General features: G+C 43.3%; 1 protein-coding gene across 2 annotated transcripts; it reads left to right on the forward strand.

The window, feature by feature from the left end:
- Positions 1 to 270: 270 nt before the first annotated feature.
- On the forward strand, positions 271 to 22,213 carry LOC139545048 (zinc finger protein 131-like). Of its 2 annotated transcripts, XM_071352410.1 has the most exons (9): positions 361 to 512; positions 2,994 to 3,129; positions 3,373 to 3,474; positions 3,660 to 3,804; positions 18,230 to 18,338; positions 18,993 to 19,181; positions 19,348 to 19,723; positions 20,502 to 20,632; positions 20,744 to 22,213. In XM_071352410.1, the coding sequence occupies exons 2-9, from the start codon at positions 3,009 to 3,011 to the stop codon at positions 21,251 to 21,253; spliced, it is 1,683 nt and encodes a 560-aa protein (XP_071208511.1). In that variant the 5' UTR covers positions 361 to 512; positions 2,994 to 3,008; the 3' UTR covers positions 21,254 to 22,213. The 2 variants fall into 2 exon arrangements, with proteins under 2 accessions (XP_071208512.1, XP_071208511.1); XM_071352411.1 differs by lacking the exon at positions 3,373 to 3,474 and having other exon boundaries at positions 271 to 512.
- The last annotated feature ends 4,358 nt before the right edge of the window (positions 22,214 to 26,571 follow it).

The following is a 26,571-nucleotide window of genomic DNA, read 5'->3' on the forward strand; positions in this document are numbered from 1 at the left end:
GGAATGGATGAATATGTTGATTAAAACATCACATGAAATCATGTTAGCACAGACTGGAGAAAATAATACAGACAGACTCACAAAAGATATGGGAAAGATTGTTGTTGTTCATTAAAAGCACATGAAATAGCCTAACACCTATTAGTAGAAAAAACGAACAAAACAAAAAATACTCTCCATTGTATTTTGGTGTGTTTCTGTATATTTTGGTGTACTGTATTGTTGTTTTGTGTAGAATATGAAAAAAGGGGGAAGGAGCTGACTACCGACATGGTACTGGACCCGAGAACCGAACCAAGGAGCCAGGGTTCCGGTAAACCAAACCGGAGAAGACCATCTGTTGCTCAGTAACGCTCCTCGGCGTCTTCTGGAGTTTGCAGTGACTGCTGGGAATCTGAGGCCCGACTGAGCGACCGCCCTTTTTAGACGAACGAGAGAAGAGCAACGCTGCAAGTGTCGGGAAAGAGCTATACGCAAAAACAACTTAATAAAGCGGCAGAACGTAACTTGAGGTATGTTTTCAGATGTATGAGGTGAAATATTTCAGGCAAATTATGTCTAAATTATGAAATGTCTCAGGAAAAAGTGTATTTTAATGCGCGATTTGATGACGTACTGGCGATGGTCAAACTCGAAATGGGGAGAGCCTTTACGGGCCTATTTGAAAGGATTAGCTACTGTAACTTGTTTGCTAACGTTAACTAGATTGTTCGCTGCTTCTTATAACCCATTATGTAGTTAGCGTTGCTAGTATTAGGTACACATTCTGATTAAATATATATCGTTAAGTTTGATTTTACGGGCCTCAATTATAGCGCGAGGCCTTCTGCTGCAGCTAAGCTTGCTAGCTACCGTTAGCATTGTCTGCTATTTTCAATTGGTCAACTTGATGCCAATCACACTGCTGTCAAACGCATGATTGGCTGAATTCGACGTCTTCTCTTTGCATCGGTAATATTCTATTGGATAACACATGAGGCTGACGCGATTTTCCCGCCTCGAACGTTATCATTTTTCATGACGAAATACTATCGGTCCAATTTGTGCAGAACACAAACATACGACAAACAGCGATATTTCCCACAAATATTGCCCACATTGGCAGATAAAGATGGAAATATACAGTACCAGTCAAAAGTTTGGACACACCTACTTATTCAAGGGTTTTCCTTTTATTTTACTATTTTCTACATTGTAAAATAATAGTGAAGACATCAAAACTATGAAATAATACATATGGAATCATGTAGTAACCCAAAAAGTGTTAAACAAATCAAAATACAGTTGAGATTATTCAAAGTAGCCACCCTTAGCCTTAATGACAGCTTTGCACACTCTTGGCATTTTTTTATTTTTTTATTTTACTAGGCAGTTAAGAACAAATTCTTATTTACAATGACGGCCTACCAAAAGGCAAAAGGCCTCCTGCAGGGACGGGAGCTGGGATTAAAAATTAAAACAAAAAACAAATATTTAAAGAAAATTCTCTCAACCAGCTTCAGCTGGAATGCTTTTCCAACAGTCTTGAAGGAGCTCCCACATATGCTGAGCACTTGTTGGCTGCTTTTCCTTCACTCTGCAGTCCAACTCAGCCCAAACCATCTCAGTTGGGTTGAGGTCGGGTGATAGTGGAGGTCAGGTCATCTGATGCAGCACTCCATCACTCTCCTTCTTGGTAAAATAGCCCTTATACAGCCTGGAGGTGTGGTGGGTCATTGTGCTGTTGAAAAACAAATGATAGTCCCACTAAGCGCAAACCAGATGGGATGGCATATCACTGCAGAATGCTGTGGTAGCCATGCTGGTTAAGTGTGCCTTGAATTCTAAATAAATCAGACAGTGTCACCAGCAAAGCAACATCGCACCTCCTCCTCCATGCTTCACGATGGGAACTACAAATGCGGAGATCATCCGTTCACCTACTCTGCATCTCACAGAGACATGGCGGTTGGAACCAAAAATCTTGCATTTGGACAGATTTCCACCGGTCTAATGTCCGTTGCTCGTGTTTCCATCTCTTCTTATTGGTGTCCTTTAGTAGTGGTTTCTTTGCAGCAATTCGACCATGAAGGCCTGATTTCACGCAGTCTCCTCTAAACAGTTGATGTTGAGATGTGTCTGTTACTTGAACTGCTGCAAAGAAACCTGAAACCTTGAACTGAAGCATTTATTTGGGCTGCAATATCTGAGGCTGGTAACTCTAATGAACTTATCGTCTGCAGCAGAGGTAACTCTGGGTCTTACTTTCCTGTGGCGGTCCTCCTGAGAGCCAGTTTCATCATAGCGCTTGATTGTTTTTGCAACTGCACTTGAAGAAACTTTCCAAAGTAAAATATGGAATGTTGTTTGTCTTTGCTTATTTGAGCTGTTCTTGCCCTAATATGGACTTGGTATTTTACCAAGTAAGGCTATATTCTGTATACCACCTCTACCTTGTTACAACACAACTGATTGGCTCAAACGCTTTAAGACGGAAAGAAATTACACAAATGAACTTTTAACAAAGCACACCTATTAATTCAAATGTATTCCAGGGGACTACCTCATGAAGCTGATTGAGAGAATGCCAAGAGTGTGCAAAGCTGTCATCAAGGCGAAGGGTGGCTACTTTGAAAAATCTCAAATATATTTTGATTTGTTTAACACTTTTTTGGTTACTACATGATTCCATATGTGATTTCATAGTTCTGATGTATTATTCTACATTGTAGAAAAGAGTAAAAAATAAAGGAAAAACCCTTGAATGAGTACGTGTACAAAATTTTCACTGGTACTATATATATTCATAAAAGCTGCAGAATGCCCAATGATAACATTGTATTTAAATCTATGTTATAATCACATTACTGTCTGTGCATCAATATGCTGTGAGCATGTTGTTCATGTTTAACTTGTTTGCCCAGATGTAGTTGTACACTCAGACCATATAGTCTGTCATTACTGGTGATGTGAACTGTGTGCCATCTCTGCATGGATTTCTTCCTTGTGTGCAGGTGAGGGGCTGAGCCATGGCAGATGAGGGTGAGGAGTGTGGTAGTCAGTTCCCAGACCATTATAAAGTCATGCTGGACAAACTGAATGAACAGAGACAGATGGACCAGTTCACAGACATCACTCTCATAGTGGACGGTAAGCTCATCCTCAGTGATGTTTGTTGAATTGCAGAAAGTGAAGGTGCAGCTTTAGCTTGTCAACTAAAAGTTAATTATATTTTATTAATACAAAAACAGCCTTGTTTCAGTCTTGTAGGTTAATAGTAGAACAAAAAAAAGTTTTTCAATATCATTGTGTTAAGGAAAAATGCCCACATTGTATTAAGTATTCTATTATGTGCTGTACCATTCATGTGTTCATCTTACCTCTGGTCTGTAGGACACCAGTTCAGGGCCCATAAGGCAGTGTTAGCAGCGTGCAGTCAGTTCTTCCACAAGTTCTTCCAGGACTTCACACAGGAGCCACTAGTGGAGATTGAAGGTATGTACTGCTGAACCACTGATGCATCCACTGACGTATGTCTGTCATCAATCAAGAAAATAAACGATAGCAGATAGCGCTATAGACCCTGAGAAACAAAACAAGGCCTACATCCACTTCTGACAATAACTATAAGACTATCACACAATAACCCAATGTACCCATCAATCCGCTGTGTTGTGCAGGAGTGAGTAACTCAGCTTTCCGCCAGCTGATGGAATTTACGTACACGGCTACGCTGGCTGTCAATGGGCCAGAGGAGGTCAACGACGTGTGGAAGGCAGCAGAGTACCTCCAGATGCAGGAGGCCATCAAGGCCCTCAACAACAGGTTGGACGGCCATTATAACATCTGGACCCCCTTACTACTAATATAGTCCCTTACTACTTACTGTGCCTTCAGAAAGTATTCATACCCCTTGACTTATTCCACGTTTTGTTGTGTTAGAGCAGGTATTCCCAAACTGGAATTTCCAGGGGTACGCGCAATGCCGTCGGGGGTACGTCAAATAAAAATGTGATTTACATTTAAAAATATATAAATATTATTTATTTACTTTAAAAAAACAACACACATTTTCAAACAGTCCATTTATATTTTCTAACAGGGCTATCTATACATTTGGGTGAGATTTTTTTATCACCTGAGTAGCCTCGTTTCACTGCCAAAAATAAAATTAAACCAGCTAGTGTTCAGTGAAATAACAACACAATGTCAAATACAGGTAGCCTAGTCAAATAATTAACTTCTTTGGGAACGGGGGGCAGTATTGAGTAGCTTGGATGAATAAGGTGCCCAGAGTAAACTGCCTGCTACTCAGGCCCAGAAGAATAGAATATGCATATAATTAGTAGATTTGGATAGAAAACACTAATAATGTCTGTGAGTATAACAGAACTCATATGGCAGGCAAAAACCTGAGAAAAATCCAACCAGGAAGTGGGAAATCTGACGTTTGTAGTTTTTCAAGTGATTGCCTATCCAATATACTGTGTCTATGGGGTCAGATTGCACTTCCTAATGCTTCCACTAGATGTCAACAGTCTTTAGAAAGTTGTTTCAGGCTTCTATTGTGAAAGGGGAGCGAATAAGAGCTGTTTCAACCAGTGGTCAGGCTGAAAGCTGATAAAAACATCCTAAAGATTGATTATATACATCGTTTGACATGTTTCTACGAGCTATAATGGAACTTTTTGGACTTTTCGTCTGGACTTTGTGAGTGCGCTTTGTGCATTTGGATTACTGGACTAAACACTCGAACAAAAAGGAGGTATTTGGACATAAAGATTAACTTTATCAAATAAAACAAACATTTATTGTCTAACATGGAGACCTGGGAGTGCCATCAGATGAAGATCATCAAAGGTAAGTGATTAATTTTAACGCTATTTCTGACTTTTGTGACAACTCTCCTTGGTTGGAAAATGGCTGTATGGTTTTCTGTGGCTAGGCGCTGACCTAACATAATCGCATGGTGTGTTTTCGTGGTAAAGCTTTTTTCAAATCTGACACAGCGGTTGCATTAAGGAGACGTTTATCTTTAATCGTATGTATAACTCTTGTATCTTTCATAAATGTTTATGATGAGTATTTCTGTAATTTGATGTGGCCCTCTGCACTTTCACCGGATGTTTGTTTGAGACAATGCATTTCTGAACATAACGCGCCAATTTCAAAGGAGGTTTTTGGACATAAAGATTAACTTTATTGAACAAAACACACATTTATTGTCTAACATGGAGTCCTGGTAGTGCCATCCGGTGAAGATCATCAAAGGTTAGTGTTTAATTTTAATGCTATTTCTGTCTTTTGTGACACCTCTCCTTCTTTGGAAAATGGCTGTATGGTTTTCTGTGGCTAGGCGCTGACCTAACATAATCACATGGTGTGCTTTCGCTGTAAAGCCTTTTTGAATTCAGACACTGTGGCTGGATTAACAAGAAGTTTATCTTTAAGATGGGGTATAATACTTGTATGTTTGAGGAATTTTAATGATGAGATTTCTGTTGTTTGAATTTGGCGCCCTGCAATTTCGCTGGCTGTTGGCGAGGTGGGACGCTAGAGTCCCACTGGGACGTTGTGACATCAAATGGACTTTGGTGGTCAAGATGTGTATGTATCTGTACTGATGGCGCAAAAGCCATGACAGGGAGACATAGTGGAGTGGTAAAGCGAGTGCAAGCAGTTGCTCCCGACGCCACTTGGGTACACTGCAGCATCCACCGAAGAGGCTCTTGTTGCCAAGGAAATGTCTAACAGCTTGAAATACGTTTTGGACACTATAGTGAAAATGGTTAACTTTTTAAAGCAAGGCCCCTGAACTCTTGTGTATTTTCTCCACTATGCAATAGTGGGCAGCGACCATGTAACGCTTTTACAACACACAGAAGTGCAATGGTTATCAATTGGCAAACTATTGACACGTTTTTTTAAATTGAGAGACGAGCTTAAAGTTTTCTTTACTGACCATAATTTTCACTTGTCTGACCGCTTGCATGATGACGAGTTTCTCACACGACTGGCCTATCTGGGTAATTTTTATTTTTATTTTTTTTGTTCTCGCCTGAATAATCTGAATCTAGGATTACAGGGAGTCTACGCAACTATATTCAATGTGCGGGACAAAAATTGAGGCCATGATTAAAAGGTTGGAGCTCTTCTCTGTCTGCATTAACAACACACAGGTCTTTCCATCATTGTATAATTTTTGGTGTGCAAATTAACTCAAGCTTACAGACAATGTCAAATGTGATCTAGCGATGCACCTGAGTGAGCTGGGTGAGCAATTACGCAGGTACTTTACCGAAAAGGATGACACAAACAACTGGATTCGTTATCCTTTTCATGCCCTGCCTCCAGTCCACTTACCGATATCCGAACAAGAGAGCCTCATCGAAATTGCAACAGGTGGTTCTGTGAAAATGTCATTTACTCTGAAGCCACTGTCAGATTTCTGGATTGGGCTGCGCTCAGAGTATCCTGCCTTGGCAAATCGTGCTGTTAAGACACTGATGCCCTTTGCAACCACGTACCTATGTGAGAGTGGATTCTCGGCCCTCACTAGCATGAAAAGTAAATACAGGCACAGTGTGTGGAAAATTATTTAACTTGTTTGGGCTGCAATCCCGACACAGGTACACTTATGACAACATCCAGCTCAAGTGCAGGGCGCGAAATTCAAAATCTAGTTTGTTAAAATATTTAACTTTCACACATTAACAAGTCCAATACAGCATATGAAAGGTAGACATCTTGTGAATCAAGCCAACATGTCCGATTTTTAAAATGTTTTACAGGGAAGACAAAATATGTAAATCTATTAGCTAACCACGTCAGCAAAAGAGAGCACTTTTCTAACTCCATCAGTTTTTTACTCCGTCACTAGCTATCACTAATTCGACCAAATAAAGATATATATAGCCACTAACCAAGAAACAACTTCATAAGATGACAGTCTGATAACATATTTATTGTATAGCATATGTTTTTTTTGAAAAATGTGCATATTTATGGTATAAATCATAAATTACATTTCAGCTACAATCAGAAATTGCACCGAAAGCAGCCATAACATTTACAGACACCAACGTCAAATAACTAATTACTCATCATAAAACATATCTGAGAAATACATACTGTGCAGCAATTGAAAGACAGGATTCTTGTGATTCCAGACAATATTTCCGATTTATTAAATGTTTTACAGCGAAAACAAAATGTAGCGCTATGTTAGCATAGCCACAATAGCCAGACACACTTGGGCGCCCGCGACCAGTTGACATGCACGACAGATATATGAAATAACATTATAAATTGGGTCTTACTTTGGCTGATCTTTCATCAGAATGTTGATCAGGGTGTCCTTTGTCCAGATGAGTCGTTGTTTGGAGTCAGGATGGCAACTTTCCCTTCTCACTTAGCATTGGCACTGGTCGACTGGCACGGATTTGTCCAACGTTAAAAAAGTCAGAGAACGGAACACGGCAAAACTCCCGAAAAAAATTCAAATAATCTGATTAAACTATATTGAAAAAACATACATTACGAAGATATGGTCTCATTTATCAAATAAAAACCCAGCCGGAGATTGTTCCCGTCCAAAACAGCAGCAAAACAGAACGCAATATCACTCCCAAGTCGCGCGCTTCAGACTTCCGGAAGTGGTCGGTCACGTCAAAGAAATAGCTCTTATTCAACCTCTGAACAAGATATTCACTAAATTTCTTCTCTCATACCCTCTTGACACCCAGAGCAAGGCGTACGGAGTGTACGTAGGGTCTTACGTATAATGACCATGTATAGGCATAACGTTGAAGCGAGCATAGATTTCTGACATTCTACTTCTTGGTCAGGGAAAGTGCTGCCAAATGACTTCTGTACCACTCAGAGAAAAAATTAGAACGGTTTTAGAAACTAGAGATTGTTTTCTATCCAATATTAATATTAATATGCATATTGTAAGAGCAAAAATTGATTAAGAGGCCGTTTGAAAATTGGCACATATTTTCCAGTTTTTCCAATACGCCCCCTGCAGCCATAACGACAGGCTCTCCAATACAACCCAACATTGCAGAGTTATGTGCATCCTTTCAAGCACAACCTTCTCATTAACCTGTGGTGAGTTATTCACAATTTTCGATGAACAAATAAGGTTTTATATGTAAGATGGTTAAATATAGAGCAAAATTATTGATTATTATTTGTTCCCTAGTCCTATAAGAGCTCTTTGTCACAACCCGGTTCGTGGGAAGTGACAAACTCATTCTTATGTTTAATAAATGTATCTTATAGTGTGTGTGGCAGGCTTACAATGATGGCAAAAACAACATTTGAGAGTGTGCTGACCCTGGTGCTAGAGGGGGTACGCAGCTGGAGGTTGAATGTTTGAAGGGGTACGGGACTATAAAACGTTTGGGAACCACTGTGTTAGAGAATTCAAAATGGATTAGATTGTGTTCTTTCACCCATCCACACAAAATACACCATAATGACAAAGTGAAAACATGTTTATAAAAATGTTAGCAAATGTATTGAAAATGAAATACAGAAAGTATTCACGCCCCTGAGTCAGTACATGTTAGAATCACCTTTGGCAGTGATTACAGATGTGAGTGTTTCTGGGTAAGTCTCTAAGAGCTTTGCACACCTGGATTGTCCAATAGTTTCACATCATTTTTTTATTTCTTCAAGCTGTCAAGTTTGTTGTCTAGGTGTTCCGAGCAGCGTCTGTCATTGCTAGACGGACATTTTCAAGTCTTGCCATAGATCTTCAAGCTGATTTAAGTCAAAACTGTAACTAGGCCTCTCACCTAACTGAGTTAGGAAGGATGCCTGTATCTTTGTAGTGACTGGGTGTATTGATACACCATCCAAAGTGTAATGAATAACTTCAACATGTGTAACGGATGTGAAATGGCTAGCTAGTTAGCAGGTACGCGCTACTAGCATTTCAATCAGTTACGTCACTTGCTCTGAGACTTAAGTAGGGTTGCACCTTGCTCTGCAAGGGCCGCGGCTTTTGTGGAGCGATGGGTAACGACGCTTCGTGGGCAACTGTTGTTGACGTGTGCAGAGGGTCCCTGGTTCGCGCCCGTGTCGGGGCGAGGGGACGGTTTAAAGTTATACTGTTACATTGATGCTGTTGACCCGGATCACTGGTTGCTGCGGAAAAGGAGGAGGTTGAAAGGGGGGTGAGTGTAACGGATGTGAAATGGCTAGCTAGTTAGCAGGTACGCGCTACTAGCATTTCAATCAGTTACGTCACTTGCTCTGAGACTTAAGTAGGGTTGCACCTTGCTCTGCAAGGGCCGCGGCTTTTGTGGAGCGATGGGTAACGACGCTTCGTGGGTGTCAGTTGTTGATGTGTGCAGAGGGTCCCTGGTTCGCGCCCGTGTCGGGGCGAGGGGACGTACTAAAGTTATACTGTTACACATGCTCAAACAGATATTCAATGTTTCCTTTATTTTATTTTTTTACCCATCTACCAATAGGTGCCCTTCTTTGCGAAGCATTGGAAATCCTCCCTGGTCTTTGTGGTTCAGTCTGTGTTTGAAATTCACTGCTCGACTGAAGGACTTTACAGATAATTGTGTGATGCACAGAGATGAGGTAGTCCATGCAATTTATTAAGTGACTTGTTAAGCACATGTTTTACTCCTGAACTTATTTAGACTTGCCCTAACAAAGGGGTTCAATACTTATCGACTCAAGACATTTCAGCTTTTAATTTTTTATATTTTTTTATATTCCACTTTATAGGGTATAGTGTCACTAGCCTACACAATCTCAATTTTAATCAATTTTGAGTGGAATAAATATTATGGCTGAACTCAAATGTGCTGGTTGATAAAATACCTGTATTTATGGGAAAGATGTTTGAAAAGGGTATTTTGTTTGTAAATTATATTGTAAATTGTTATGGTAGAGTTATGTCTTTCATGGAGTGATCAGAATTCTATGGGAAGGTCTGCTCAATCCAAGAGTACAACCAATTGATTACAGCATTGCCCCAAAAATGGACGAGGCAGTTGGCAGCGGAAGGAGGTAGGGAACTGGTCTGTCTGCCCAATATAAAGAATCAACTGACAGAGGAATACAAATAGCATAAATAGGAAAATATACCAGTTTCATTTGAGGACCAGGATGTTGACAGCTGTGCCATACAGATTGCAAAATATTTGGGAAGAGATTTATGATGTACCAATTCCACGGTACAGGGTGTATGAGGTGATGTAAAAATAATGACGCAAGATTCAAGACTTTGTGCTTTTCAGCTAAAAGTATTATATAGAATTCTTGCCAACAACAAAATGTTAAATGATGTTGCATTCAATCATCAAAGCTCTGCAGATTTAGTTGTGAGGATACAGAATCAATAGACCATTTATTTTAGTATTGCCCTCAGGTAGCCTGTTTTCTCTTTCAGGAATGGCTGAAAATGCAGAACATTGATCTAAAATTGACCCTAGAAATAAACTTAGTAAAAAAAGAAACGTCATTTTTTCAGGACCCAGTCTTTCAAAGATAATTTGTAAAAATCCAAATAACTTCACAGATCTTCATTGTAAAGGGTTTAAACACCGTTTCCCATGCTTGTTCAATAATCCATAAAAAAATCATGAACATGCACCTGTGGAACAGTCGTTAACAGCTTACAGATGGTAGGCAATTAAGGTCACAATTATGAAAACTTAGGACCTAAAGAGTCCTTTCTACTGACTCTGAAAAACACAAAGAAAGATGCCCAGGGTCCCTGCTCATCTGCGTGAACGTGCCTTAGGCATGCTGCAAGGAGGCATGAGGACTGCAGATGTGGCCAGGACAATAAATTGCAATGTCTGTACTGTGAGACGCCGAAGACAGAGCTACAGGGAGACAGGACGGACAGCTGATCGTCCTCGCAGTGGCAGACCATGTGTAACAACACCTGCACAGGATCGGTACATCCAAACATCATACCTGCGGGACAGGTACAGGATGGTAACAACTGCCCGAGTTTTTTATTTTTATTTTATTTATTTCACCTTTATTTAACCAGGTAGGCTAGTTGAGAACAAGTTCTCATTTGCAACTGCGACCTGGCCAAGATAAAGCATAGCAGTGTGAACAGACAACACAGAGTTACACATGGAGTAAACAATAAACAAGTCAATAACATGGTAGAAAAAAGGAGAATCTATATACAATGTGTGCAAAAGGCATGAGGTAGGCAATAAATCGAATAATTACAATTTAGTAGATTAACACTGGAGTGATAAATCATCAGATGATCATGTGCAAGAAGAGATACTGGTGTGCAAAAGAGCAGAAAAGTAAATAAATAAAAGCAGTATGGGGGGTGAGGTAGGTAAATTGGGTGGGTAGTTTACAGATGGACTATGTACAGCTGCAGCGATCGGTTAGCTGCTCGGATAGCAGATTTTTAAAGTTGTTGAGGGAGATAAAAGTCTCCAACTTCAGAGATTTTTGCAATTCGTTCCAGTCGCAGGCAGCAGAGAACTGGAAGGAAAGGCGTCCAAATGAGGTTTTAGCTTTAGGGATGATCAGTGAGATACACCTGCTGGAGCGCGTGCTGCGGGTGGGTGTAGCCATCGTGACCAGTGAACTGAGATAAGGCGGCACTTTACCTAGCATAGCCTTGTAGATGACCTGGAGCCAGTGGGTCTGACGACGAACATGTAGCGAGGGCCAGCCGACTAGGGCATACAGGTCGCAGTGGTGGGTCGTATAAGGTGCTTTAGTAACAAAACGAATGGCACTGTGATAAACTGCATCCAGTTTGCTGAGTAGAGTGTTGGAAGCTATTTTGTAGATGACATCGCCGAAGTCGAGGATCGGTAGGATAGTCAGTTTTACTAGGGTAAGTTTGGCGGCGTGAGTGAAGGAGGCTTTGTTGCGGAATAGAAAGCCGATTCTTGATTTGATTTTGGATTGGAGATGTTTGATATGAGTCTGGAAGGAGAGTTTGCAGTCTAGCCAGACACCTAGGTACTTATAGATGTCCACATATTCTAGTTCGGAACCGTCCAGGGTGGTGATGCTAGTCGGGCGTGCGGGTGCAGGCAGCGAACGGTTGAAAAGCATGCATTTGGTTTTACTAGCGTTTAAGAGCAGTTGGAGGCCACGGAAGGAGTGTTGTATGGCATTGAAGCTCGTTTGGAGGTTAGATAGCACAGTGTCCAAGGAAGGGCCGGAAGTATATAGAATGGTGTCGTCTGCGTAGAGGTGGATCAGGGAATCGCCCGCAGCAAGAGCAACATCATTGATGTATACAGAGAAAAGAGTCGGCCCGAGAATTGAACCCTGTGGTACCCCCATAGAGACTGCCAGAGGACCGGACAACATGCCCTCCGATTTGACACACTGAACTCTGTCTGCAAAGTAGTTGGTGAACCAGGCAAGGCAGTCATTAGAAAAACCGAGGCTACTGAGTCTGCCGATAAGAATATGGTGATTGACAGAGTCGAAAGCCTTGGCCAGGTCGATGAAGACGGCTGCACAGTAATGTCTTTTATCGATGGCGGTTATGATGTCGTTTAGTACCTTGAGCGTGGCTGAGGTGCACCCGTGACCGGCTCGGAAACCGGATTGCACAGCGGAGAAGGTACGGTGGGATTCGAGATGGTCAGTGATCTGTTTGTTGACTTGGCTTTCGAAGACCTTAGATAGGCAGGGCAGGATGGATATAGGTCTGTAACAGTTTGGGTCCAGGGTGTCTCCCCCTTTGAAGAGGGGGATGACCGCGGCAGCTTTCCAATCCTTGGGGATCTCAGATGATACGAAGGAGAGGTTGAACAGGCTGGTAATAGGGGGTGCGACAATGGCGGCGGACAGTTTCAGAAATAGGGGGTCCAGATTGTCAAGCCCAGCTGATTTGTATGGGTCCAGGTTTTCCAGCTCTTTCAAAACATCTGCTATCTGGATTTGGGTAAAGGAGAAGCTGGGGAGGCTTGGGCGAGTAGCAGCGGGGGGGGCGGGGCTGTTGGCCAAGGTTGGAGTCGCCAGGAGGAAGGCATGGCCAGCCATTGAGAAATGCTTGTTGAAGTCTTCGATTATCACGGATTTATCGGTGGTGACCGTGTTACCTAGCCTCAGTGCAGTGGGCAGCTGGGAGGAGGTGCTCTTGTTCTCCATGGACTTTACAGTATCCCAGAACTTTTTGGAGTTAGAGCTACAGGATGCGAATTTCTGCTTGAAAAAGCTGGCCTTTGCTTTCCTGACTGACTGCGTGAATTGGTTCCTGACTTCCCTGAACAGTTGCATATCGCGGGGGCTCTTCGATGCTATTGCAGTTCGCCACAGGATGTTTTTGTGCTGGTCGAGGGCAGTCAGGTCTGGAGTGAACCAAGGGCTATATCTGTTCTTGGTTCTGCATTTTTTGAACGGAGCATGCTTGTCTAATATGGTGAGGAAGTAACATTTAAAGAATGACCAGGCATCCTCAACTGACGGGATGAGGTCAATATCCTTCCAGGGTACCCGGGCCAGGTCGATTAGAAAGGCCTGCTCGCAGAAGTGTTTTAGGGAGCGTTTGACAGTGATGAGGGGTGGTCGTTTGACCGCGGACCCGTGGCAGATACAGGCAATGAGGCAGTGATCGCTGAGATCTTGATTGAAGACAGCAGAGGTGTATTTGGAGGGCAGGTTGGTCAGGATAATGTCTATTAGGATGCCCATGTTTACGGATTTAGGGTTGTACCTGGTGGGTTCCTTGATGATTTGTGTGAGATTGAGGGCATCAAGCTTGGATTGTAGGACTGCCGGGGTGTTAAGCATATCCCAGTTTAGGTCACCTAACAGAACAAACTCTGAAGCTAGATGGGGAGCGATCAATTCACAGATGGTGTCCAGGGCACAGCTGGGAGCTGAGGGGGGTCGGTAGCAGGCGGCAACAGTGAGAGACTTATTTCTGGAGAGATTAATTTTTAAAATTAGAAGTTCGAACTGTTTGGGCATAGACCTGGAAAGTATGACAGAACTTTGCAGGCTATCTCTGCAGTAGATTGCAACTCCTCCCCCTTTGGCAGTTCTATCTTGACGGAAAGTGTTATAGTTGGGTATGGAAATCTCAGAATTTTTGGTGGCCTTCCTAAGCCAGGATTCGGACACGGCAAGGACATCAGGATTGGCAGAGTGTGCTAAAGCGGTGAGTAAGGCAAACTTAGGGAGGAGGCTTCTGATGTTGACATGCATGAGGCCAAGGCTTTTTCGATCGCAGAAGTCAACAAATGAGGGTGACTGGGGACATGCAGGGCCTGGGTTTACCTCCACATCACCTGAGGAACAGAGGAGTAGTAGGATGAGGGTGCGGCTAAAGGCTATCAAAACTGGTCGCCTAGAGCGTTGGGGACAAAGAAAAAAAGGAGCAGATTTATGGGCGTGGTAGAATAGATTCTGGGCATAATGTGCAGACAGGGGTATGGAGGGGCGCGGGTACAGCGGAGGCAAGCCCAGGCCTTGGGTGATGATAAGAGAGGTTGTATCTCTGGACATGCTGGTCTCAATGGGTGAGGTCACCGCATGTGTGGGGGGTGGGACAAAGGGGGTATCAGAGGTACGGAGAGTGGAACTACAGGGTCCATTGCAAACCAAAACAATGATAATGAAAACTAGCCTGAACAACAGTATGCAAGGCATATTGATATTTGAGAGAGACATACAATAAGGCATAAAGTGATTGCAGGTCTTGATTGGGAGAGCTAGCTAAAACAACAGGTAAGATAACAGCAGCAATAACAGGGTGCTAGTCTAACACAGCAACAACAGGTAAAAAATGGCGACGACTAGGCAGAGAGGGTCGGATTAACTACACACAGATCCTGAGTTAAAGCACAGAGCCGACAGATAAAACACAAATAAACAGAATGGAGTACCGTGAATTAATGGACAGTCAAGCATGCATCAGCTATGTAGCCAAGTGATCATAGTGTCCAGGGGGCAGCCGTAGATGGAGCAGAGGAGGCCTCCACTCCGCTACTAGCAGCGGCAAAAATAAATAAAAAAAATAAATAAAAAAATAATAAAAAAATAATAATAATAATTTAAAAAAAAATAATAAAAAAATAAAATAGCAGGTCCGTACCACATTGGGTGAGGCGGGATGTAGGAATGTATATTCAGTTCCTACCAGCTTGTAGCTGGTATTGTAGCCCAAGAATTCGCTGGTAGACCTCTTCAGCTAGCCGGCAGATGGGCCTAGCTCGAGGCTAGCTCAAGGCTAACTGGTGCTTGCTTCGGGACAGAGGTGTTAGCCAGTAGTAGCCACTCGGTTGCAGCTAGCTAGCTGTGATGATACGGTGTAATTGTCCAGAGCTTGCGTCAGGAATCCGGTGATGTGGTAGAGAAAAAGCAGTCCTATATGCTCTGGTTGATATCGCGCTTGCAGACTGGCAGGTATTGGCCCGGTATTGAAGCTGGCTGTGTCCGAGTTGAGGGTGAAGACCGCAGCAGTGGCTAACTGACTACTAGCTAGTAGCTAGTTATCTGGCTAGCTTCTGCTTGGGGTTACGGTTCTAAAGTATAAAAAAAATAGCGGGTCTGTACCACATTGGGTGAGGCGGAATGTAGGAATGTATATTCAGTTCCTACCAGCTTGTAGCTGGTATTGTAGCCCAAGAATTCGCTGGTAGACCTCTTCAGCTAGCCGGCAGATGGGCCTAGCTCGAGGCTAGCTCAAGGCTAACTGGTGCTTGCTTCGGGACAGAGGTGTTAGCCAGTAGTAGCCACACGGTTGCAGCTAGCTAGCTGTGATGATACGGTGTAATTGTCCAGAGCTTGCGTCAGGAATCCGGTGATGTGGTAGAGAAAAAGCAGTCCTATATGCTCTGGGTTGATATCGCGCTTGCAGACTGGCAGGTATTGGCCCGGTATTGAAGCTGGCTGTGTCCGAGTTGAGGGTGAAGACCGCAGCAGTGGCTAACTGACTACTAGCTAGTAGCTAGTTATCTGGCTAGCTTCTGCTTGGGGTTACGGTTCTAAAGTATAAAAAAAATAGCAGGTCCGTACCACATTGGGTGAGGCGGAATGTAGGAATGTATATTCAGTTCCTAGATGGAAAGTGAAATTAAAATATATACGAAATGTATACGAAAAATACGAAGACTATTTACTATTTACAGGACAATACAAACACACGTCCGACTGCTACGCCATCTTGGATTCTTATAGTTACACCAGGAACGCACAATCCCTCCATCAGTGCTCAGACTGTCCGCAATAGACAGAGAGGCTGGACTGAGGGCTTGTAGGCCTGGTGTAAGGCAGGTCCTCACCAGACATCACCAGCAACCACGTCGCCTATGGGCACAAACCCATCGTTGCTGGACCAGACAGGACTGTCAAAAAGTGCTCTTCACTGACGAGTCGCGGTTTTGTTTCACCAGGGGTGATGGTCGGATTCACGTTTATCGTCGAAGGAATGAGCGTTACACCGAGGCTTGTACTCTGGAGCGGGATCGATTTGGAGGTGGAGGGTCCGTCATGGTCCGGGGTGGTGTGTCACAGCATCATCAAACTGAGCTTGTTGTCATTGCAGGAAATCTCAACACTGTGAGATACAGGGAAGACATCCTCCTCCCCCATGTGGTACCCTTCCTGCAGGCTCATCTTGACATGATCCTCCAGCATGACGATGCCACCAGCCATACTGCTCATTCTGTGCGTGATTTCCTGCAAGACAGGAATGCCAGTGTTCTGCCATGGCCAGCGAAGAGCCCGGCTCTCAATCCCATTGAGCACGTCTGGGACCTGTTGGATCGGAGGGTGCGGGTTAGGGACATTTCCCCCCCAGAAATGTCCGGGAACTTGCAGGTGCCTTGGTGGAAGAGTGGGGTAACATCTCACAGCAAGAACAGGCAAATCTGGTGCAGTCCATGAGGATGAGATGCACTGCAGTACTTAATGCAGCTGGTGGCCACACCAGATACTGACTGTTACTTTTGATTTTGACCCCCCTCTTGTTCAGGGACCCATTATTCAATTTCTGTTTGTCACATATCTGTGGAACTTGTTCAGTTTATGTCTCAGTTGTTGAATCTTGTTATGTTCATACAAATATTTACACGTTAAGTTTTCTGAAAATAAACGCAGTTGACAGTGAGAGGACGTTTCTTTTTTTTGTTGCTGAGTTTAGTACTGTTGGGAGATCTGGAGAGACCAGGTCAGTCAATTAATAATATACTAATACTCTTAGTAAAAGTATTTATCTTCAACTCGCAGTCTGTGGATTCGATTAGATAGATTGAATTTCTATGTTAAACATCCCAGCATAGTTGAAAAATATGTGGTGTGTAGAAATCTGAAGTGGGTGGCCAGCAGAGCTAGGTGGGAGGGGCTGAGGGAAGCTGAGGTTTGGGATGTGGAATTGGAGACAAGTGGGAGTGGAGTTGTTGGGCGGCGTATAGAATGATGGTCAAAGATAAAAGTATAAAACAAAAAGTATGTTTGAATGACACTGAGGGACAGTGTTGTTACAGCTAATGCCGGGTTTGCATGAAGGCTGATGCCGTGAAGGTGTTTGTACACATGCATATACTCACACTCTCATTCAAATGTGCACATACACGGACACACACGCAGGTAAATAGTGCCATATATGCACTCAAACATATTCAGTTGGCCTTGCGGTCATGATTTTGTTGTCCTTGATGTCTTTGTTGTTTTTTGCATTGTTGTTTTCTGTTTTGCTTTGTCTTTCTCTTTTTTTATATATATTTTGTTGGTGCATGGGGGGGGGGTCTTGGGGGTGGGGAATGGGATATTATTTTTTATTTTTTTGTAATTTTTTTACTGGGTGGGGGGTCTCAGATGGTTGAGGGGCAGCTCTTGGGGAACTGTGGGGAGGGATCTTGGAGGGCTGGTGGTTGGGAGCTTGGGCCGTCGGCTGATGGATCGCTGTTTCTGGTCCCCGTTTTTTGACCTTGTGTTAGATCTGTCGACGTGCCCTTGACCAGGGTGTTGACCCTGGTTGCTTCTGTGTGTCATTCTGGATGGGAGTCTGTTAGATGACTAATGTGATGTAGTTGTTGAGCGGCTTTACTGCAAGTATATTATATGTTTTAAACATTCAATAAACAAAAATAAAACATTTTACATTCAGGCTCTAACACAACAAAATGTGGAAAAAGTCAAGGGGTGTGAACACTTTCTGAAGGCTTGCCCCCTTTTGGTGTGGTGTTGGGTTCTATTCTTGTTTAATGGTATCTGTTGGAACATAAAGCACTTTGAATGAATATAACCCTCTCTCTCTTCTCCATAGGATGGGTGATGGCACCCTCTTCCAGCTATCCCAGGCTCTGGCGGCAGGGAATAGCAAGGCCAAGAAGAGGAAGATATCTGAGACTCTTCCCTCAGTGGATGGGGAGCAGGTTAGAGATCTACAATGGCACATTATGTTTGTAATGACATAAAATCGGCATAAAGTGCAAAAAAAGTGTTCCAAATGATACTCATCCTCCTCATCATCCGTCCTTTTTTATTTATTTTCTTATATATATATATATTTTTTTTTTACCGTTATTTTACCAGGTAAGTTGACTGAGAACACGTTCTCATTTGCAGCAACGACCTGGGGAATAGTTACAGGGGAGAGGAGGGGGATGAATGAGCCAATTGTAAACTGGGGATTATTAGGTGACCATGATGGTTTGAGGGCCAGATTGGGAATTTAGCCAGGACACCGGGGTTAACACCCCTACTCTTATGATAAGTGCCATGGGATCTTTAATGACCTCAGAGAGTCAGGACACCCGTTTAACGTCCCATCCGAAAGACTGCACCCTACACAGGGCAGTGTCCCCAATCACTGCCCTGGGGCATTGGGATATTTTTTAGACCAGAGGAAAGAGTGCCTCCTACTGGCCCTCCAACACCACTTCCAGCAGCATCTGGTCTCCCATCCAGGGACTGACCAGGACCAACCCTGCTTAGCTTCAGAAGCAAGCCAACAGTGGTATGCAGGGTGGTATGCTGCCTTCCCTCCTGATATGTATTGCTGTGCTGACCCAAGTCTGTCCTTGCAGGTGGAGATTGAGATCGGGGAGGGTACCATTGAGGTGGAGGAGACGGGGCTGGAGGAGGTGGTGGACGCTGTTCGGAACACCCAGGCAGTCTCGGATGACTCTGCCCTGGCTCTGCTTGCTGACATTACCAGCAAGTACCAGCAGGGGGGGCTAACGCTGCATGTCCTGAAGAAGGAAGGACTGGAGGAGGTAAACAAAGCACTCTGTTTCTCTGTGGCACATGTAAAAACCATCAAAACAAAAAAACAATTATATATAAGAATATGTTTTGTTGACGTTTCCAATCTTTCTCAAAACAAGTCATCCTTTCATCTCAATGCATCCATACATCATGGTTTGTGTGTGTGTGATCCAGGAGATGGTGTATCAGGAGGAGACGGTGACACCTCCCAAGACTCTCGAGAGTCTGGAGATGGTCGAGGTCCAGATCTCTCAGCTGGACAACATGTTCCGCTGCAACAAATGTGACCGCAGCTTCCGCCTGTACTATCACCTTAAACAGCACATGCGCGCGCACATGGCCGCGCTGGACAAGCCTCATGCGTGTTGCCACTGCGGGAAGGCGTACACGCGGGAGGGGGCGCTGAAACAGCACTTGAACACGTTACATTACGAGGCGGAGGAGCTGTCGCGCAGCCAGTCCCAGAAGAAGAAGACACACGTGTGCGAGTACTGTGACAAGCAATTTGACCACTTTGGACACTTCAAGGAGCACTTACGAAAGCACACTGGTAAGAGTTATCATACCAAGAGGTATTAATTAAGGGGTTCATATTTGTAGAAGTGCCTGAGTTAACTATACACTGAGTGTACAAAACATTAGGAACACCTGCTCTTTCCATGATAGACTGACCAGATAGATATCCAGGTGAAAGCTATGATTCCTTATTGATGTCATCTGTTAATCTACACTGATTGAAGTGGATTTAAGGGGAGTAAAAGGGTTAAAGAAGGATGTTTAAACCTTGAAACATGGATTGTGGATGTGTGCCATTTTAGAGGGTGAATGAGCAAGACAAAATGTTTAAGTGTCTTTGAACGGCTTATGGTAGTAGGTGCCAGGTGCACCGGTTTGTGTCAAGAACTGCAACACTGCTGGGTTTCTCACATTCAACAGTCTTCCGTGTGTATCAAGAAGGGTCCACCACCCAAAGGACGTCCAGGCAACTTGACACAACTGTTGGATGTATTGGAGTCAACATGGGCCAGCATCCCTGTGCAACACTTTTGACCCTTTGTAGAGTCCATGCCCTGACGAATTTGAGGCTTTTCTGTTGAAGGTGTTCCTAATGTTTTGTGCATTTGTAGTTTCTAGGCAGACTAAAACATAGCAACAACAGCACTTCATTGCACATCAACAACACCTTCTCTCTGAGTGTGATCTCTTTGATTGTGCATTGATGAGTGAATGACCTGTTCTTGTGAAGTGAATGTAAATCAGACCACCTTAATAGAATCTCCTGAGTTATGCAGTGGATGTAATAAGTAGTTTATCCCTTGTGTGTGTAGGTGAGAAACCGTTTGCGTGTCCAGACTGCCATGAGCGCTTTGCCAGGAACAGCACATTGAAATGTCACATGGCTGCCTGTCAGAACGGCGCGGGGGCCAAGAAGGGACGCAAGAAACTCTACGAATGTCAGGTGCAGAGAACGCTCTTGTTTTTTCTTGATTTATAAGGAGTCAAAATCACCCATCACATCCCTGAGTAGGGCATATGCTGGATTGTAAAATGACCTCTCCCCCCTCCCCAGGTGTGCAGCAGTGTGTTCAACAGCTGGGAGCTGTTTAAAGACCACCTGACGACACACACGGGAGAAAAGCCTAACCATTGCACCATGTGTGACCTCTGGTTCACCCAGCCCGACGACCTCCGCCAACATCTCCGTGACCTGCACAGCGTCACAGACGACAAGCTGATAACCCAGGAACTGGTCATTGCTGCCGCCACCGTGGCAACGCAAGGGGAAGTGGCCGGTGAGGAGAAGGGAGGCGAGAGGGAGACCCTTCTACTAGAGGACGGGATAAGCGTGGAGCATGTTACCGTGGAGCCCGTAGGTGTGGCAGCATTGTCGGAAACAGCCATGTTGGTGGACGGGGAGGTGACCGAGATGTGTGAGGAGGACATAGAGAGACTGAAGGAAGCGGGTGTTGAGATCCGGGTGTTGCAGGTGTCAGCAGAGGGACAGGTGAACTCTGCGATCCAGGTGGAGGGTAGCGAGGTGGAGGTGGAGGAGGATTCGCAACCGGCTATTGTTGTATGAAGCAGGAGCGGGGCGACATCTCAAATCATACACTATTCCCCATAAATACACTACCGTGGCTCTGGCCAGAAGTAGTGCACTGTATGGGGAATAGGGTTTTATTTTAGATGTGCCCGCTTATTTTTGTCAAACTGGAAAAGCTCCCCCTTACCCCCTTCACCCTATGAAATAATAGGGTAACGGACAGACGAGGATTGGAAGTTACTCATATTTCTAGAGGGTATTTATTTGGAGCCTGATGTCATGGCTCTGTCTTCCTCTGTCTGTGGCAGAGAGAGACCGGCTGAATGCCTTCACAATGAACCCGTTCAAGGTTTCGTTTCAATCTTTTTTGTTGTTGCTTTCTTTTGTTTTTTACACTTTAGGATGTACATTTGAGATGATCAATATTAATTTGCTAAGACAATATGTCATCCATAAAGATCCCTACTCATTTCTATGGTGTCACCAGCAGACACCATTTATTGATTGGGATGCACCGTGTGTTATACTGTCATACAGCTGCAGACATATTGCTGATATGCCTCACTGATGACGCCACACATTTCCCAGTTTGAACCCATCTGAAGCACAGATCTGTTAGTCAAGCTCTGAATTATTTTTGACAAAAGAAAGAGCATGTTTGTAATGGTGTCTAGCCCCTAACTGGTAAAAATAGCTTTATTTTCTTAACCTTTTAATCAGTTTGTTTAGCAGAATAATAACTGTTTGCGTGCGTACGTTTGACCCCACCCCTAAATTCCCTGCTTGACTTCCTGTCTACCTCTTCCTACTTCCTGTTCTGACTGCAGCCCACTAAACACTGGGTTTTATGTATGACACTGTTACAGCATGATGCTCCTCAGAAACAGAAGTAAGAAAGTATTAAGTGAACACGTTTTTGTTTGTTTTTATTTGACACATGTTCATAGTTGTATTGTTTTATTTGTACAGAGCAATAAAGAAGTGATGTAATCAATACATTTGGAATTCTCAAAATGTTTCCACACCAGTATTTCTTACAATGCTTTCAAACGTGCCTTTCTGAGACATGGAAGGACTGAAGATTAGATGTTTAGCTTATTAAACATGAAGAATGAACCCCCCAAAAATGTATGTATGCTTGTAAATATAAATGTGGCTGATGTAAACCACAGTGGTTCTGTCTGTTGTTGTTGTTGTTTACTGCGTGTGTCTCTGTAACTCTTCTTCTTTCTACCACAGCAGAAGGACCTGGATAGGGCAGCATACATACAGGTTCATATCCACAGCGGTGACGATGGCATCCAGGACACAGTGTCATCCTCAAGGAAACTGCTTACTGTAACCTTTGGTTATCCTGCCAGTGCCTGGTCAAATAGGGTTAAGGACGTGTGGACAGGGAATTTGGACTATGATCTTCCTCATGGTTATCTTCAGAATGTTCTGACTCGGAACAACTGGGGCCCCATCACTGGCTACCACATCGTTGGCTGTTGGCATCATCCTCTGATTAACCTCTGGCAGGAGGAACTCAATGCAGGAATACAGAGATGATAAAACCGGAGAGGCTTCTAAAGATGTGTTGGCCTGGATCTCGTCCACAGTGTTGGTGATAGTCTCATCAACAGCGAAGTTCCCTTGCCCGGTGTTGGTGATGCTCAGATGGAGTGCAGTGGTGGAGGTGCTTTCCTCTGCCCTAGAGATACTCAGGATGACTGTCTCATGATGTTTTTTTTGTGTTTCTTCCGTTCAGACCAAGTGGGCGTTCCGCGCCTAGAGACATCTGTGACTTGCTTTGCTCTACGGAGCAGGGCGCAATTGAAAGGAGTGATAACTGCGGTGGCATTAAGTGTTGAAGATCAACTGAAATTGAAGATTCCCGTTGTCTGTGTCGCCTGCCGTTTGGTGTGACGCATACCCGGTGGAGAGTGTGGTGAAACAGAGAAGACAGTCTGTCCTACTGAGTTTTGATGCAAGGTCATTACCCAACAGTCAAATTAGGATGTGTCAGTTGTCCCGAACATTTTACAGTGTTTTAGGTGCCAAGCTTATGGTCATGTTGCAGCAGTGTGTAGAATGGAGATTTCTGGATGTGAGAGGTGTGCAGGAGGGCATTAGACAAAGCAATGTTTAGTATCAGTGGAAAAAGTTGGGTGTGTTAACTGTAGGGGTACCCATGGTGCGGGAGATCCGAAGTGTCCGGTGAGAGAGAGGCAAGTTGAGGTTGCCAGGATCAGAGTAGTACAGATACAGAAGGTGTCGTATGCTGAGGCAGTGAAGAGAGTAGCAGAGGAAGATGATGGGTCCAGGGCAAGGGATCCTAAGAGGATCCCTGTGAGTAGGCTGAGGCCAATATAGAGTGATAGGAATAACATGTGCTTCAGTAACGTTGGATTCAACCTGTCTTCTCCCCTTCATCTACACCGATTGAAGTGGATTTAACAGGTGACATCAATAAAGGATCATAGCTTTCACCTGGTCAGTCTGTCATGGAAAGAGCAGGTGTTCCTAATGTTTTGTACACTCAGTATGCTGAGGCAGTGAGAAAAGTAGAGGATGGTGTGCGAAGTGTGAGGGAGCCTAAGCGGATCCCTGTGAGTAGGGATCCATACGCCACACATTTTACCTGGCACCCAAAAGTACTCGTTTTGAATGCTTAGCAGGACAGGAAAATTGTCCAATTCACGCACTTATCAAGACAATCCTTTTGCCTCTGATCGGGAAAGGCTCATTACACAAATGCATCTTTTGTAAATGATGTCTGAGTGTTGGCTTCTGCCCCTGGCTATCCGTAAAAAAATTGAAACAAGAAAATGGTGCCGTCTGCTTTGCTTAATATAAGGAATTTGAAATTATTTATACTTTTACTTTTGATACTTAAGTATATTTTAGCAATTACATTTACTTTTGATAGTGAAGTATATTTAGAACCAAATAATTCTAGACTTTTACTCAAGTAGTATTTTACTGGGTGACATTTACTTGAGTAACTTTCAATTAAGGTATCTATACTTTAGTATGACAATTGGGTACTTTTTCCACCACTGACGCTAAGAAGCCAACCTTAGTGGGGCATATAGTGCATTCGGAAGGTATTCAGACCCCCTGACTTTTTCCACATGTTGTTACGTTACAGCCTTATTCTAAAATTGAATAAATAGTTTTTTCCCTCACTTATTTAAGAAACTAAAGTGTAATATATTATAAAAAATAAAGCAAACCGGATAGAATATGGGGACAAATGCACCAAATAATTTTTAAATCTTCAACATAGAAATGCTACCAAAAATAATTTACTGAAACTTGTTACAAATGACAGTTACCCATGATTGAACAAATTTTGAAAGAGGAAGCAAAGTACTTTAAGCACATGTTTTTGTTTCAGTCTCCTCCATCTCCTCTAACCGACGCTAATTGTATGGATTTTTTTTCTATTAATAATGTAAAATTAACAACCGTGCAGAAAGACTCATGTGAAGGCGAAATTACAAAGGAGGAACTTCTTGATGCAATTAAAGCTTTAAGTCCAGGAAAACTCCAGGGCTGGATGGCATATCAGTTGAGGTATACAAAACCTTTTTTGATATACTCAGAGGTCCGTTACTGGCATGTTTTAACAACTCTAATGTAAATGGTAGATTATCAGACACTCAACAAGAAGGTCTGATTTCATTATTACTGAAACAGGATACAAGTGTGAAATATAAAGATCCAGTCCATTTAAAAAAAATTGGAGGCCCCTTAAACTTCAGTGTTGTGATGCAAAACTTCTAGCAAAATGTATAGCTCATAGAATTAAAAAGGTATTGTCGGACATTATTCATTCTAATCAGACAGGTTTTTTACATGGACGATACATGAGAGATAATATAAGGCAAGTACTGGAAACAATAATTGTTTAACACTTTTTTGGTTACTACATGATTCTATACGTGTTATTTCATAGTTTTTATGTCTTCACTATTATTCTACAATGTAGAAAATAGTAAAAATAAAGAAAACTTGAATTATTAGGTGTGTACAAACTTTTGACTGGTACTATATATATATTAGCAAAAATATATATGGGGGATTGGAAGTGATGCAGACAATTACATTGATGGAAGCTACAATCTATCTGCAATATTAAAGCTGATCTAGCCTCTAAAATACATGTTAAAAAAAAGTACATTCAGAGGCTTGTCCTGAAGCCACTTCTGCGTTGTCTTGGCTGTGTGCTTAGAGTCGTTGTCCTGTTGGAAGGTGAACCTTTGCCCAAGTCTGAGGTTTCCTCCTCCTCTGTACTTTGCGCCGTTCATCTTTCCCTTGATCCTGACTAGTCTCCCAGTCCCTGCCGCTGAAAAATATCCCCACAGCATGGTGCATCAACCACCATGCTTCATCCTAGGGATGGTGCCAGGTTTCCTTCAGATGTTACGTTTGGCATTCAGGTCAAAGAGTTCAATCTTGGTTTCATCAGATCGGAGAATCTTGTTTCTCATGGTCTGAGAGTCCTTTAGGTGCCTTTTGGCCAACTCCAAGCGGGCTGTCATGTGCCTTTTACTGAGGAGTGGCTTCCGTCTGGCCACTCTACCATAAAGGCCTGATTGGTGGAGTCCTGCAGAGATGGTTGTCCTTCTGGAAGGTTCTTCCATCTCCACAGAGGAACTCTGGAGCTCTGTCAGAGTGACCATCGGGTTCTTGGTCACCTCCCTGACCAAGGCCCTTCTCCCCCAATTTCTCAGTTTGGCCAGGCAGCCAGCTCTAGGAAGAGTCTTGGTGGTTCCAAACTTCTTCCATTTTAGAATGATGGAGGCCACTGTTTTTGGGGACCTTCAACCTTCCCTGGATCTGTGTCTCAACAGAATCCTGTCTCGGCGCTCTACAGACAATTCCTTCAACCTCATGGCATGGTTTTTGCTCTGACATACACTGTCAACTGTGGGATCTTATATAGACAGGTATGTGCCTTTCCAAATCGTGTCCAATTAATTGAATTTACCACAGGTATCACAACACTGAACTGTAAGGGGCAATCAAGTTGTAGAAACATCTCAAGGACGATCAATGGAAACAGGATGCACCCGAGTTCAATTTCGAGTCTCATAGCGAAGGGTCTGAATACTTATGTACATTTTTAATACATTTGCAAAAATCTCTAAAAACCTGTTACACTTTGTCATTCCGGGGTATTGTGTGTAGATTGAGAGGATTTGTTTTTATTTAATCCATTTTAAGCCTGTAACGTAACAAAATGTGGAAAAGTCAAGAGGTCTGAATACTTTCCGAATGCACTGTATATCACTCATTGGCTTATCCTTCTGTGCAAGCACAGATGTACTATTCACACGGATCCTCTCAGAATCCCTCACCCTTGA

This window comes from Salvelinus alpinus, chromosome 19 (assembly GCF_045679555.1).
Source record: "Salvelinus alpinus chromosome 19, SLU_Salpinus.1, whole genome shotgun sequence".
Lineage (NCBI taxonomy): Eukaryota > Metazoa > Chordata > Actinopteri > Salmoniformes > Salmonidae > Salvelinus > Salvelinus alpinus.